Genomic DNA, 16,697 nt, shown 5'->3' with positions numbered 1-16,697 from the left:
ACACATAAGTTACGGCCTTGTAGCATATGAAGGAGATTATTTAACTAACATTAGTGAAATAACCCAGACCTAAAATAAATTTATAAAAATTCTTTCAAATCAGACAAAGTGTTAACTTGTCTCATTATAACAATTTAGACATTTTACCAATCAGATACTTGTATTTCTGTAAAGTATGTCTGACTGTTTATAGAAATTTTAACTTGTGTAAAAAACGTACAGTGGTTGATCCAAGGAGATCAAACCAGAGATATTAGTGAACCTCAAATCTCATAAAAACATTTTATGCAAAAGTTTCATTTACCTTGCTCCTAAACAATATAATAGTTTACCAGTAAATCTACAAAACATTCAAAATGAGTATACTTTTAAAAAAATCTTTTGTTTGTACTCTCTGCATATCTGATATAGAAAAGTGTTACTGAACGAGGGAATTAATTCACTACCTTCTATGCATACGTAAGCATATGTATATATGAACTAGGAAAATTGTGTATGTTTTTTTTCCTCTTTCTTTGCATGCATATTTATTTTTCTCTTAAAATAAGCACCTTGATGACTGAAAATATTTATTTGCACCATGATCTGACACTTCTGTTTGCCTCCAACATGTATTACGAAATTCGAATTAATCTTTTTCCCCCCCCCCTCCTTTTTTTTCCTGATTCACTCTACCTTAATATTCAGACAGACTACACTTTGTATTATACGTGTTTCATGTTTGTGTAATAATGTAATGGAAAGGAGGCAAAAATTTTACTCTACCCCTAATATAATTTTGGTCATTTTATGCACACTAGAGCCAATTAGACTAGGGCCTACAGCAGAGGCCTTCAACTTTTTTTTGGTCAGAAGCAGTGCCTTTACCAATCATTAAAAGAAGAGCACCCTCACAGCAAGTTTGACATACTAATGCATGTAATCAGGCTGATTTCAATCCTCAAATGCAATTTGTGCAAGTTGTTTAATTGTAATGTTGACCAAGTGCTCACGAATGCAAAATCTAACACAAGCATTGAGCACTCGATGAAGCAACAGATCGAAGATGCCTGGTCTACTGTTTATAGTCAATTATAAACAGTTTTTCTTTCCTTTAACTGAGAGGTTGATACACTAACCACTCCATAAAGAGGACTTTCTAGGGTAGCAATGTGCTATGCATGAATGAATGAACAAACGCCAGGACTTCGCCACTGGGCTTATCCTGTTGCCGAGATCTCTTCCAGCCCGGCTTTGTGGCAGAGTCTGGAACACTTTATTTTGTGTTAAAAAATAAAAAAAACATACAAAATTTTTACAACATATTTTCCCCAGACAATTGGGTACTGTTACGATTTACAAATTTTGTGGTGATTACAGACAAGATGGGGTTGGGAGTTGAAGAAAAGTTTTTGGGTTTCGTTAAGATGAATGAATGTACGAATGTGCTATGCGGTGGTGTTGGTGCTATGTCTTTTCCATAAGTTGTACCTCTGTGTCAGAAAATATTCTGACAAAACTAAGCAGGTTACAAACTTGTAAAACCTTTGAACGTTTTTTGGTATGGTAGAAAAATTTCTTATTGATTTGGGCTACACTGCTTCGCACCAATAATCTAACATGTTTTTTTTGTTTTGTTATAATTCTTTAAATATACAGGGTGCATAGCTAACAGCACACACGGCAAATTACTGGTGAACTATTGATCCTAGAGGCATACTTCCAATTAGAAAAAGTATCCAAATATATAGATCTCGGATACATAATTTATATTGCAAGGGTTTGTATAGTGAATAAAGTAAAAATAGTTTTTTTTTTCAATACAGGCACCCTGTGCTCAAAAACCCAATAAAAAGTAGTTGTCCAGTTTCTCCCGAGGCCAACGAAAAAAAATTCCAAATTTCTAATTGCAGTAGTTGCTGAAATATTTTAATTCAAAAAATTGGTAAAAGTTAGGAAAGAGCAGGACAAATGGTTGGTAAAACGTGTTTTGCCCACATTCATGCTGTTTTTCCCAAACTTTCCTTCATTATTTTGAATTCAAATATCTCAGTGAATATAAACACAAAGATCACAACAGGCAAATTTCTTAATGAGGTGTCTGAAAAAATATGCCCATGAAAAATATGGACGTTAAATATAAAACTAAACTACAGCACCCCAAAATAAGAGCATATATAATGAGAAGAAAAAAAAATATATAATACAGTGCCCATAGAAAATATTATAATTGTCGTATCTAAGTATGCATAGCTTCTTGATTCCTCCTATTATAAGCATCATATTTCTTTTTAAATGTGCCAATTGTGTTAGAATTCATGGCCCCCAGAGGTAAGCTAGAAAAACTCTCAGCGACACCACAGCCTAGAGCTGTCCCTTACTAATTGATACTGGTGTCCCCTTGTCATAGCAGTAGATTGAAGATGTATTAATAACTCGTGGTCCATCCTGTTCATCACTTTTAAAGATTTTAAACACTTAGATCGTATTCCCGTGGACACTTGCATTGTAAACGTATTCCAGCAATCACTCTTCACAGCTCAAGCCTAGTGTGCCAACAAGAGCACACATAGTTCTTCTCTGCACCCCCTCAACCAAGTCTATGTTCATTTCTGTAGGTATGGTCTCAAAAACCTTACAAAATACTTCAGTCTAGGGCGAACTAAGCCTCGAAAAAGTGGAAGAATGACTTGAGAATGAGAAGAGACCTTTTTGAAAATGAAACCATGCATTCTATTTGATTTTGTGACCACCACTGAACAGTTTTCAGAACACCTAAAGAGCTTGTCAATGATAACTCCCAAATTGGGGACCCTACTTGCATCCGGATAGTAATAATGTGTGTGTGTGTGTGTGTTCAACTCATAAATAAAACTTAGGTTGTTCGAACTAAAATGAGCAACCATGCTCTCATCAACACTGAATGTCGTGCTCCATTCATTAGCAAGTGCTGCAATTTTATTGAAGTTTGTCTGAAGCAACTCCCTAGTGCTTGGATTCCCACAACCCCATTAGCTTCATGTCATCTGTGAATTTGCAAACACGGTATCGATGGGATTGATAAAGTTTATTGATTAAAAGTGAAAAAGTACCCAAGGACACTTCTTTTCACACCTGTTCCAATCAGAAGATTTCCTGTACATCATAACCCGTTATAACCTATTTCTCAACCACAATTCTATCTATTTCAACAGGTTGCCCAAACACCAATCTCATGTAAATGGTTTAAGAGTTTACCATGCGGACGTGAGTGAATGCCTTCTGGAAATGAAAATAACAATGTCAGTGTTTTTGCCTTTTCCCAAAGCCTAGTCATCATAGAAGCAAAGGAGGTTGGTTAGACATGGCTTTCTCTTCCTGAACCCATGCTTGTTTTCCTGCAATATTTTATTCTCGTCTTATCTGTTTCACCAATTGATGTTTTGATAGTAATTTCCAAAATTTTCGAGAGGAAGCTTGTTAAACTCACTAAACGATAATTTGACATGGTTTCTCTCTCCACCATTCTTTTTAAATGTCTGAATGACATTAGCAAGCATCCAATCCCCTGGTATGATACCCTCAGCAACACTACTTCTGTAAATCTAAGCAAATGGCCCCAACAGTTCATTATCATATTCCATAAGGATCCTAGGATAAATATCTTTTTCTGGTGCTTTTCTTGCACTTACGTTTTTTTAGAAGTTTTAGAACTTCCACGTCTTCCACTGTAATATTGTTGAGAATGGTTTATCACCCCTGACACACCCATACTTTGGATATCACCTTCTCTACTAAAACCTGATGAGAAAAAGTCATGGAAAGCACTACACATGCCTACATTGCTCTCTACCCTACATCTTGCTATCAAGAGAGTGGCAAACTGTCCTCTTACATCCATTGTTGACATACTTGAAAAATGATTTTTATCAGTGCCAATGTAACCTGCTAACCTATAGATTTACCTTTTTTTACTTTCTCCAATCACCTTCAGTACCCTTGTTTTTTTAAGTAAATGATCGCATATTACCTGTTACACTTTTATACTCTCACTGACAAATGTGGAATTGTTTTTGTTGGCCTCAGGAGAAACAGGGCAACAACTTTCTAATTGGGTTTTTGATCACCAGGTGTCTCCATTATAAAAGTTAATTTTTTTTATTTTGATAACTATGCAACCCCTTGCAATACGAATGACGTATCTCGGGTCCAGTGCTATCTTAACGCATGGTCCCACCTGGGTACGGCCCAGGACCCCCAAGAGAAGAGGAGCCTCACAAAAATGAGAACTGATTGAAATTTTCATGAAATCTGCCAAGTAGGGCCTCATAAAAATCACTTGGCCCAGAGGCACATGATGTCTTCAGATGTCCCTGCTGAAGTCTACACGCTATTTGGATACTTTTTATGATTGGAAGTAGGCATCTAGGATCAACAGTTCACCAGTAATTTGTGGTGGGTGTTCTTAGCTATGCACCCTGTATTTTATGTATGCTTAAAAAATTTAAATTTCTGTATTTTTCAGAACGCAAAGCCAGAAAACATGCAAAAATTTATTTTGCTTGTCAAGGAAAGGGAGAGCATTGTCTTTATAACAAGACATTCTTTATAATGAAAACAAGAAATCCAAGAGTTTGGATACATTTAATGTTTCTAGCATTACAGGTCAGTTTCGTATTAATTGTAGCAATAAACCTTAAATCTTCAGAAGAATATCAATAAGTAAAAAAAGTTCTAAATTCTTTCTAAGATAAGCAAAGTATGTTATTTGTTTTCAACTGCTTGGAATACAACAGTTTAAAAACATGGAAGAGTAGGTAAACTGCCTAATAATACTAAGAAAAAAAATCAATGAAAAGCCAAATAAAAAAGAAAATTACGAAAACTTGTACATTTTGACATGCTATGGGTCTTGTCTTCAGAGGATAAACTTTCATGTTGACAGAGGATCCCATTTGTATTGATTACCAAATCTTAACTCGGTTGCTCAGCGGAAAGAAAAAAACAAAAAATATACACCTGTCCGCGTCAAACATCGTGACCAAAAAAAAACTTTTTGGTCACGACATTTGACGTGGACAGATGTATATTTTTTTCTTTCTGCTGAGCAACCGAGTTGAGATTTGGTAATCAATCCAAGTGGGATCCTCGGTCAGCATGATAGTTCATCCTCTGAAGACAACACCCATAGCGTGTCAAAATGCATAAGGAGTTTTTGTAACTTCCTTTTATTTGATTTTTCGTTGATTTTTTTTTTCTTAGTTTAAAAACGGATGCAACTATGTCACCGATTTGGGAATACTCATTGACGAACGGCTTAGGTTTTCTGAGTTGAGTTGGGTTGCCGTGTTTTAGAAATATATGACATCCATATTTGTTATGGACATCTTTTTCTCAGCTACCTCATCGGGCATTTTGCCTGTTGTAGTCTTGTATTCATATATGTTCACATGTTAGCCCCTCAGATGAAGACGAGCAGAGAAAAAAATATTTTTGTGCAAAAATTGCACTGTTGTTCATTTACACGAAAGGTTTGTAGGGTTACTTCATTATTTCAAATGGACACTCTCTCTTGGCATAATAATAGCAGCGAAGAAATGATGTTTTGCATTTCTTCCATATAATTTTTGACAAAGTTCCACATAACTTTTGTAAAAAACATCAAAGAGCTTTAAAATGTTTTGAAGGTCTTGATCAAATACTGGTAAATGAGTTGAATTTAGAAGCAAAAAATAAGGACATTATCCAACTTATTTAAGCTGGTGGGGAAGAATTAACTAATGTAATTTAGTGTTTAGTTAATGGTTGTGCTTTCAAACTGCTGCAGTACCAATGTTTAGTGTCTCAATAATTTTGTGCATCATCAAATGAAGATCACCATAAATTGAATATATTCTTGACTGTGGCTGTATCTTTGGCATCTAAATTACAGTAAATTGATTTTTATTTGTTTAAGTTAATCACCGATTTCTTCTGAGAGCATACAGAAAGTAAATTTGCGAATATTTTGTTTGATAATTTGTTTTTCTTTCAGGCCAGAGCTTCTGTTGCATTGAGCACCAGAGAAACATCAGTCAGTAGTTTGAAAAATTGCTGGGATACATTGAAAGCAGATAATAAAACATTTTTAACTTTAGTAACATCTGCTTTTCCTTCAGCAAAGGTATGTAAAACCTATGATATACATGTATGTTAACACAGTCACTTGCTAAATCCATATTCAAGTGAAAAATACTGAAATTTCTCAGGAATTTAGTGCATATAGCAAGTATATATAACACCATATGGACATTAGATGTATAAAAATACTTTTCACCTTTTTCTAGCAACTTTGTAATTTCTATTTTATCTTTGATGGTTAAAACTTTGCTTTTGGATATTTTTTTCCCATAAAAATAATACAACACACGAGAAAGGAACATTTCAGCTGATCCTCACACTCAAATACATTTATTGAGTCTGTATTGGAAGTTGAGTAAGGGTCAAATGAGCTGTAAAATTAAATTATAATTAAATTCATTTATGATTTTTTTTGGCTTTTCGTTTTTTGTATCCAATGAAATCCTTACTGGATACTTACTGCTTTTGAAACAGGGGGGAGGGAATCTAATGTGTAGCTATTCGGATAGTAATTAATGGAGTCTACAAAAATACTTTTTGAACGTATAATAATTGTGTTGTGGAAGATGGTGTTTTTCTTTCTCAGAAAATATGAAATGAGAATTAAGATACTGCAAAATTTTCACAAATATAGTATCGAGTCTGCCATCTTCAATTTTCCTAATGTAAAAGTTAACATTCACAACTTTAATTAATGGGAAATATAGTTTTTTTGGCTATGGAAAAAATATTGGATAAATACACTATCAAGGTACAGAACCTAGAATGATTTTGAAGGTTTTAAGACGTTTGCTTATCATGCAGTCATGAAAAGGACAATAGATATAAGTGAAAGTGAAGTTGAACGATGGCGAGACAATTGCAATTATGATCCAGTTTATCAAATTCTGATTTTCTGAGTTAAAAAAAGAATGGCCAGGAAAAGATAATGATGTCATTGGAGAAGAATCTATATTAAATTTGTCTTAATTAATTAAATTATATAGGCAATGTCATTAGAATCCTGTTCAGACCCAAAACAATCCCTTACTAATGCATGAATGAGGTATTCACCACCACATGGATAGCATCATGTTTCATGTCTATTGATTTTAGCCTCGTATCACTGCAAAAAAAAATAATTAGTTTTGCTTTGCAAAAATCCTCCTTTATACAAGCTGATTATTTTCCCTGTTTAAACTCTTTAAACTGCTTATAAAGAGTACTTTGATATGAATGAAGCATAATGACTCTTGAAGGAATGGTTACAAATATCCAGAGGTGATAATGATTTATTTAGCTTTATTATTATATTATAAAGATTCATAAACTTTTTCATTCTCCTAGCATTCGTAGTCAGTAACTGAAGTGAATATCTTTTTCTTTTAGGATCAAGACATCCTGATAAATGAACTTCGAACTGCCAGGTTTTTTGATGTATTCGAATATAATGGCCCATTGAACTTATGGGGATGCTTCTTGTGTAATCATCCAGATAGAGCATTGGGTTTTCTTCAAGATACCCAGCCTGTAATTGAGGTAACAAAAGAAATCTTTTTTTTTTTTTTTACTTTTATTTTATATATGCGTAAATATAAATTATTCATAATTTGGATGTATATATTGTTCTTATTGTGCTTGTGTTAAATGTTACTTTAGAATCTATCTTATACAACAAAATATTCATTACATAGCTCCCCAGTATAATTTAGAAGCAGATCTCTGTCTTAGGTGCCATACCCTATAGAGCGAATAGGTAAACATAAGCCTAGTTTTAAAACAATTGTCATTTTGAATTATTGTCATTCAGAATTATCTGATCATATTTTCATATGCATTTTATGTGGTTAAGACTGACAGTGTTTGGTTTGAGTTATAATATCAAACCTGTCAGTCTTGACTCCAGAATTTGTATATTTTCATCTCGCAATAATTGGTCTCTGAATAATACAAATATTTTAATGTACAGGATGTCTGTCTCTTTTGGGAAAATGAAAGGGAACATTATGTAATAATGAAAGGGAATTGGGAAATGAAATGAACATTATAGCAAAAAAATGTGTAACTTCGTGTCTGGTTTACAGAAAAATATATTTATTGGAAATACAAGAAACTGGTGCATCCAAGTGACATTATGCTTCATGAGAAAGTACCCAAAATGTGAATTGTGGATGCTATGTCATGCTTATATGTGTGCAATACAATGACTGACTGAACATGATCCAAGCAGCTGCAAAAATAAGCTACATAGCGTGAAGGCCATCGATTAGGTTTACTTCTGTATTATGTAGAATTCAATGAACAAATTTCTTCAGGGGTGGCTTTGTAAAAAAACCTAATTGCGTGGGATTCAATGATAATGTAATCCTTAACTGAAGCTTCACAGAAGGCTGGAACTAGAGGAGATAAAGAAGACCCATTCCCCAGGTAGTAATCTTGAACAGCAACTAATTTCATAGATAAAAAGAGGGTGAAAATAATGTTTACTTTAAAACACAATGCACAAATAAACTTATTTAAGAAATTTTTTGCAGTAGGAGGCAAAATAAAGTTTGACCCTCCTAACAAAAATCCTAGTTAATGTCTTAATCAAGCAACGGGTATTATTTTCTCTTCTTACTTCCTAAAATTCCATGGATTATTGGAGTATAAATTTTTTTACTCACTTGAGTAAAGACTCCTTATATATTTTCTTGATAAAGGTCAGAAATGAGTGCTCAGTTCATTTTATCAATTTCTTATACCTTTTTTATGTTTTGTTATTACAGTAGACGACACTTAACACTAGAACTACTGGAGCAGTCTTTTTGACCACTATTGCAAACATTCACGATACTGCTGTAAATCATATATTTTTAGATCAAATCAAGTACCGTAAGAACTTAGGTTGCCTGTTTTGAAATATTGTCGTATGAGGGTTTTTAGGGAAACAGGAACCGTGGGGCCCCAACCCTTTAAAAAAAATTATATTAATTTTTTTTTAGAATTTACATTGTGTATTATTCATTGATTTCAAAATGTAAGTTGCTCCATGGCAATCAACTGCCTCCATTCGATAAGGTACAACAATGATGGGTTACTAGGGCTGCCAGACTTTGTATATATAAGGAATTTGGTAAAATGGGAGGGGGGGGGGTAAGTGCATTGCTTTGTATGCTGTGGTGGTCGAGTGGTTATAGTGCCGGACTCGTGATGCGAGGATCCGGGTTCGAACCCCACAGTGGTGGTCGGCTGAAGTTGGTTTTCTGTGGTTCCCAACTTCAAGGCGCAAATGCGAGCCGATCTCCCCGTTAAAAAGTCTCGCCACAGAGAGCAACAGTCCTACAACGGTAAATAATTCAACCATAACACTTCACTCATAGTTAGTAAAACTGGGGGCAGATGACAGCACTACACATAACAAGCATTACACAGAAAACAAAAAACTTTACGTCAGGTTGCACTACACGTACACGCACATTCCCGCATGTAACGATTCGTTGGGGGGTTCCGCGGGGGGGGGGGGGGTGTGGTGTAGCAGTAGTAGGTAGGGGCTCGGGGATCCATGATGCAGCCACCTCGTTGGGCAATTTGCCTGTTGTGGCGTTGTATTTGTATTTGTATTTGTATGAATTAGTGAGGGCATGCTTCACAAAAGTTCTTGGGGATTAAATGACCTGAATCCTTAAGGTTCCACCACCTATGCTCTTCCTTCCCCATCCCAGCTGGAGCAGTCAAGAGATTTTACGTTTGAGGCTAATACTGAATTTACTAGCAGAAAGAACATGAGGTGCTGATGCAATTGTCAAGCAATTTTTTCATTTCTTATATAATTGTATGATGGTGTAGAAATAGTTGTGTTATATATGTGTAAAGACATAAATTATTTGAATGGATTCTTCCACCTTTTAAAAATTAGCTCATCTTTTTTAAAACACCCTGTATGTTTGCTTACGCTTGAAATGTAATGAAGCATGGCAGATTCTATAGTCTATTTTTAGAAGAGAAAAATAAATAATAATTTTATTTCCTAAAAAATGCATTCATAGTGTATTTAAAATCTGAATAAAAAATTAAAATTTCCAAGTGTGGTCAAAACTACAATTTGGTAGTTCTAGTGTTAATAGAATAAATTTTTAAAAATCATGTGCCCAAGTGGCGTGGTGGTAAGATGCTCATCTACCACCATGAAGGTTGGTCTTAGTCCCAGGTTTGAACCGAGAGAGGATATAGATAAGGTATTTTTCCTAACACGCTTGAGGTGACCACCTATAGACAGTGCCTTCATTTCCAACCCATCTCATTAATGGCAGTAAATTGCATTATATCGATATGGCCAGAGTTGGCGTTTGGTGTAGTAGTGTTGATAGAATCATGAGTAATGTTATCACTTTTGCAAAGTACAGAAACCTATATCATAACATGAGAAAAAATCTGCTTATAGTTATCAGGACATCAGTTTATGTTAGAATGTTTTTAGTCAACAAAAGTTCTTTCTCTTTTTGCATATTTTGAAACTTAGGTTGAACTAGACTAATTTTTTCCCAATAAGTTATCATTATGAACCTGCAAGACCATAAAGGAAAAAACAAAAGGTGTCCGATTCCCCCTTCCTCATTGACAAAAATTTCCGTATTCACTTCACATCATATAATCAGGCCTTAAATCCTAATAACTGCTGTGATCCATGTACGTGTAGCGCTTCTTTTGCAATGCCTTTTCTATAGTGAAAGCATATATAATGTTAAAAAAAAATTACCCTTGAGTTCTTGGTCTCGGTTTCCTTCAACACGTTCGTATCACAGTTCCTCTGCCAAAAGTGACACGAAATCTATGAAATGCACCACACATTTAAAAAAGTATTTTAATTCATGATACATATTAGACAATTCCATTCTAACTCTTCGCAATTTCTGAATTAAAGAAAAAAGGATTTTAACTTCAAGAAAAAAAAAATGGAATAAATAAAAAAGGCATATGTTTTTTAACATTTTGAAACCAGAAAAAACAGAATTTCATGTGTCTTGTTTCATTAAACGAGACACATGGTCATAATTACAACCAGGATTTTTTCAGATTTATATACAGTAAAACCTCCCAATAACTGCCACTAACAGGACCATGAAAATGTGGCCGCTATTGAGAGGTGACTGTTATTGGGAATAGCCGTTTTATTTCTGAAGAAAAAACAACTAAAATTTGCGAGCTATGTAACATGTAAAATGATAATCTGTTCTGTAATTGATTATGATAATTATATATTTTATTATACTTGAAAGTATGAGTATATTGACACTGTAATATTTAATCTCAATGACAGCACCGCAAGAAGAAAGGACCGGGGGGGCCCACAAATTTCACCCTTTAAACTGTCTTACGCTCAGAACGCATGGACCAAATGTGACCCTCAGAGTCATCTGATGTGGCCTTCGATCTCAGACCCAATTTTGTAAGAATGAACTAAGCTTCACATTCTCAGATCACATCAGTAACCTGGGGCACTGTTCCAGATCACTTAAGTGACCCGTGGCTCATTTATAGATCACTTAAGTGGCCTGCTGCAAGACTATAGATCACTTCAGTAGCGATCTCAAACCCAATTTTGTAATTCTACTGTATCTTCAGTTTATTTTATTATTATTGTTCCCAGTTTATTTTTAATGTTTCCCAACATTGAATCATTAAACAGATGACAAAAATGAAAGAGACTGTTTTCCACTTATAATCATTTATTCAGTTACTTCTTAAGTTTTAGGCCTTTTACAGAACAACCATTTTTTTTCTCAACTCATTTATCTCAACATTAATTTCATGTTAAAATTTTTTAGTAATAAAAGTTCAATCTAATAGTTTGGTCTACATATCGTTATATGTCTACGTATGATAGTCAACAGATCGTTCATTCGTCTCACCAGCTCAGTTCATTAAGGCGCCTCTCACTTCAGCGATGCAGCAGGTGGCCAAAGTTGTTGAGTCCCAGGACGTCGTTGACGGATCTCCACCATCTGCGTAGAGCTCACATCATACGAAAGAATGATACACGAAGAGAATATGGCCGGGCAGCACAGCGGCAACCTGGAGGAGCAGCAGAGAGACTGGAACAGTGCTGTAAGCACTATACTGAAGATTCAGCATATTGTGTTAGAGAATAAATCAGGCATAACAGCCCTGTAGCACAATGTCTCACGAACCGATATCTATTAGAACAGATACGTTGAAGCTGAAGGATTGATTGATGACTGCTCATGCCCAGAGCAGTTGTGCAAGACAACTTCCTCTCTTCACCTCCTAAGAGGCTGGGTTGTGTTGTAGAGCATCTTCCATTTATACAACCAACGAAATAGTTATATACATTCTATGAAAACAATCCATCAGAAAACATTGAGCACGATACAGTCAGGATTAACATAAGAGAGAAATGGAAACAATAATGAAATATGTATGTATACCAAAGAAAAAGATTAGACGCACGTTAATTTATTTTGATTAACTATGTACATTTACACCTGGATGCTGTAATTGGGATGTAGAGGGTATCTCAAAGGGCTGCCTGGATTTATCTTTCTTTACTCCTGAGTCTTGTGATCATGGGATGGTAGCTAGGAATTTTTGGTCTTGGTCCTGAAGCGGTATATTCAGAGACGTTGGAATTGTCAGTCCAGTTAATTGAATGTCTGAATTCTGTTATGTTTCAAGAAGTTTAACAAGTTTTATTGTGCAATTGGCATTCATGGGACTTCTGATGATGCGTCGTTTCCAGAGTGTCAGCTTGTCCATGTATGGTAAGTTTAAATGGAACTCTGTGGTCTTGGGGCACTCTGAGATGAAATGAAAATTGTTTCCCTCTTTTTCGCAGAGGCTACTTTTTGAATCTTGAATCTTGCCAGATAGGCCAGGAATGGCCTGTGTTTTGTGAAACAGATGATGTTTCTGGGCCATGGCAAGTGGACTGGCAAGTAATGGCAAGTACTGACTTTGGGTAGAATTTCGTGGATCTTACACCCTGTACTTTCAGTGTTCCATCTTTCTTGCCAGTGACGTAATGATTCTCGCATCCACTTTCTTTTGTATGCTGATCGAGGGATTGTAGGGTATAAAGGGTTCCTTCCTTTGTGGCAAGGGAGCTGAAGGAATGTGAAATGCATCCTTTCCCAGCACAGCACTGGTATTTGAAGAGAAACAGCGGCGCATACAGAATTAAATATTGCACAACTAAAACATGAAATCTGGCAACAACATGAAATGTAAACATGATGGTCGATTGGCGGAAATCTGCAACACACAATCCGATAGGTCGATCTCCGGAGGTAAAACAAATAAATTGAAAATATAAAATAACTAGACCAAGGACTACTTCCACGGGGGGCTTAATTGTAATGTTAAGTCTACAGGACGCGTTCGGTTTCAACAAAATGTGGCTGTTGTTCGGAGGTGGCCATTAAAGGGGGTTATACTGTATATACACTGCTGGCCATCGTAAATGCAACACCCTGAAGGAAGCATGCAAATAATATGAAATTTACAACATGCATTAGCGGAGGTGAGATATGCAAATGATTAGAATTTCAGCGCAGACGCACATCACGCGCGCCTGTGGCGCCACTTCAAAGCGCTATTTAAGGCTTGGAGATTTCGACGATTTGAAGTACGGCAATTGTGTTTTTCTTGTGGTTTTTTCAAAAAAACGATCAATTATGCCTCGTAGAAAACAGCGATCATCTTTTGATCCAGTATCCGAGTTCGACAGAGGAAGGATAGTGGCCTACCGAGATTGTGGATTATCTTTCAGGGAAATCGGTAGTCGTGTTGGACGAAACCAAACAACTGTAATGCGGATATGTGATCGTTGGATGCTGGAGGGTACGACGGACCGACGTGTTCGATCGCATCCACCTCAGTGCACCACTTCACGTGATGACAGGCGTATTGTGCGTATGGCAGTGACGGATCGCTCAGCCACATCACGAACCATAGCACAGCACATTCAGTCTGTACCGCATCATCCAGTGTCTGCGCGTACCATTCGACGCCGTTTACAGCAGAGTGGTCTGTCCGCAAGACGTCCATTGCTTCGTCTACCCTTGACGCAGAACCACAGACGTCTCCGCCGCCAATGGTGCGATGAAAGAAGGATGTGGACGGCACAATGGAATGAAATTGTCTTTACTGACGAGTCACGCTTCTGTCTGCAACACCACGATGGTCGGATTCGAGTCTGGAGACACCGTGGAGAGAGGATGCTGAACAGCTGCGTTATGCACCGCCACACTGGTCCTGCACCGGGTATTATGGTATGGGGCGGTATTGGATATCACTCTCGCACTCCTCTAGTACGCATTGCCGGTACTTTAAAAAGCCAGCGCTACATCTCCGAGGTGTTGGAGCCAGTTGTCCTTCCTTACCTTCAGGGCTTGCCCACAGCCATATTTCAACAGGATAATGCGCGACCACACGTGGCACGCATTGTCCAAAGGTTCTTCGTCAATCGCCAGATTGAATTGCTTCCCTGGCCAGCTCGCTCTCCGGATCTTTCGCCGATAGAAAACATGTGGTCCATGGTTGCTCAACGATTGACCCAGATTACATCCCCAGCTGCCACACCAGATCAACTTTGGCAACGCGTGGAAGCTGCTTGGTCTGCTGTACCCCAAGAACACATCCAAAGTCTCTTTGAATCAATGCCGAGGCGTGTGGCAGCGGTGATCTCCAACAATGGCGGCTACTCTGGCTACTGATTTTGGCAGGAACCACACTTCACAGAAGTCTATAAATTTAATCATTTGATGCTTGGTCAACATGCTATCTACAAAATAAATATTGTTGCGATATCTCTTGTCTTTCTTGGTGTTGCAATTTGGGTGGCCAGCAGTGTAGTTATCGATCGTTATTGTTTTCAGAAACCTCGAGTCTGAGTGTGATCTCGTTAAGTGGCATGCACTGTATAATGTTAATATGCCTATTTTGGTGTGCACGTAGTTACAAGATGAAGAAAATATGTATTTATTGATATGCACGTAAGTTTTATAAAAACTGTCACATAATGCAGTTTTATATACTTGTGACCTTTTTTTCCTTAGGGACAACTAAAGGAGAAGAAGGGAAAATGGAAGCTGTTCCGTCGGTGGCGTACTCGTTATTTCACTTTGTCTGCTGGTCACCTTTCATACAGAGGAATTGTGAGTTTTTATATTGCATAGTTCATCTTTTGAGGTTGATTTATCTATTTTCAAAGAATAAAATATGAATTGTTAGATATTTTAATGTTTTCTACTTAAACAGTTTTTGCTGAAGTAAGGAAAGAGAGAAAAATAGTTGTATAGAGACTACAATTTTTATTAATGATGAAATTCACTATTAAGTTATACCTATGACTTGAACATGATTCACAAATTAAAATGCAAAATGTAAACTTTTTCGAAGTATAATCATTTTTTTTAAATCTGTGTTCCTAACCTTGTCCTTAACTTTTAAAATATTTTTGGTACTACAGAATTTCTTTCTTTAACATCTCATGAATGGCAGTAAATTGCAATATAGCGATATGGCCCGAGTTGGTGTTTGGTGAAACAGTAATTTGGTTAACATAAATGGTTAGCTTTGATATACTCAGTTGATACTTATTGATGAATAATTTTTAAAACTACTATTAAAAAATGAAGGGTTGTAAAACTGTGCTGAAAAAACAAAGGCAAGTTTAATTAAAGTTGTCTGTCAGAGAAGAAAAGCAATCTTTTTTTGATCTATCTTGTGGTAAAAAATAATTTTATTTAGTCTTAATTTTTTTTTAGTCATCCTACTGCAATTACAATTATTTTTATAGTATACATTTTGGTGATCAAAGAAGGTGATAGAGATATTTACTCTCTTAAAATTCTTCTAAACTGGTCACTCTCGTAACACCCTTTCTAGTTATTGCAGCCAATAATAGGCCTTATATTCTGTTCAACCAAGTGTTACTTTAATGAAGATAAATACTGGGCTGAGGGAAGGTATAGTCATTTTTCTTGAAATTTTGCAAATGTCATAATTATTTATTCACTGAAGTTAAAATATAATGCTATATTTTTATTTCAATAGAAGTGTTTTGTTCAGAAATGTCCTGTTTCATCAACAGTAAATTTGTCTCTACAAATTGCTTTTATCATATATAGATTGATAGTTTCCGTGGATTTGCTGTGTTTCAAATTATCTTATAATATTATGTATGATAATTAAGGCTCATTTTAATATTTTTCTGATCATGATTTCTGAATATTGTATTTAAATTTAGGCTATTTTGAAATTAACTCCCTATCTTTGCATTTAATAAGATAGTCATAACAATTGTGTATGTGTAAAGAAATGTCTTGCTATTGCATTTTTGATTTCAAAAATTCATTCAAAATCCTTCACTTGAATAAAATTTTTTAAGCATTGCAATATGCTGCTACTTTTTAATTTTGTTTTGAACCTTACAAAAAAAATTTATTTGAAAAAAAAATTCACTTGAAAAAAACTGGACATTTCAGGCTTCAAAAAAATTCATATCATCTGTGTAGTAAATCTAAGGCTCCTACTTTTTGGTAAAATGTCCTACTTCTACTTTTTTTACTAAATCTTGTTAATTAAAATCACAGTTTTTCATAAATGAAGAGGGAATTATTTATATGTATCAGCTCAAA

The 16,697-nt window shown here is 35.7% G+C and overlaps 1 protein-coding gene across 1 annotated transcript in view; it reads left to right on the top strand.

Annotated features, from left to right (window-relative positions):
- Positions 1-16,697, top strand: part of melt (ventricular zone expressed PH domain-containing protein melted) — a 127,855-nt gene that overhangs the window by 106,278 nt on the left and 4,880 nt on the right. The window contains exons 12-15 of the mRNA XM_089232622.1: positions 4,484-4,623; positions 5,993-6,121; positions 7,447-7,596; positions 15,114-15,212. Coding sequence (XP_089088748.1) covers positions 4,484-4,623; positions 5,993-6,121; positions 7,447-7,596; positions 15,114-15,212 — 518 coding nt within the window. The remainder of the gene's footprint in view (positions 1-4,483; positions 4,624-5,992; positions 6,122-7,446; positions 7,597-15,113; positions 15,213-16,697) is intronic.

This window comes from Pholcus phalangioides, unplaced genomic scaffold (assembly GCF_987345545.1).
Source record: "Pholcus phalangioides strain wild (caught in Gottingen) unplaced genomic scaffold, Ppha-v1.0 ptg000007l_1, whole genome shotgun sequence".
Lineage (NCBI taxonomy): Eukaryota > Metazoa > Arthropoda > Arachnida > Araneae > Pholcidae > Pholcus > Pholcus phalangioides.
This window is presented reverse-complemented; position numbering and strand designations above follow the sequence as displayed.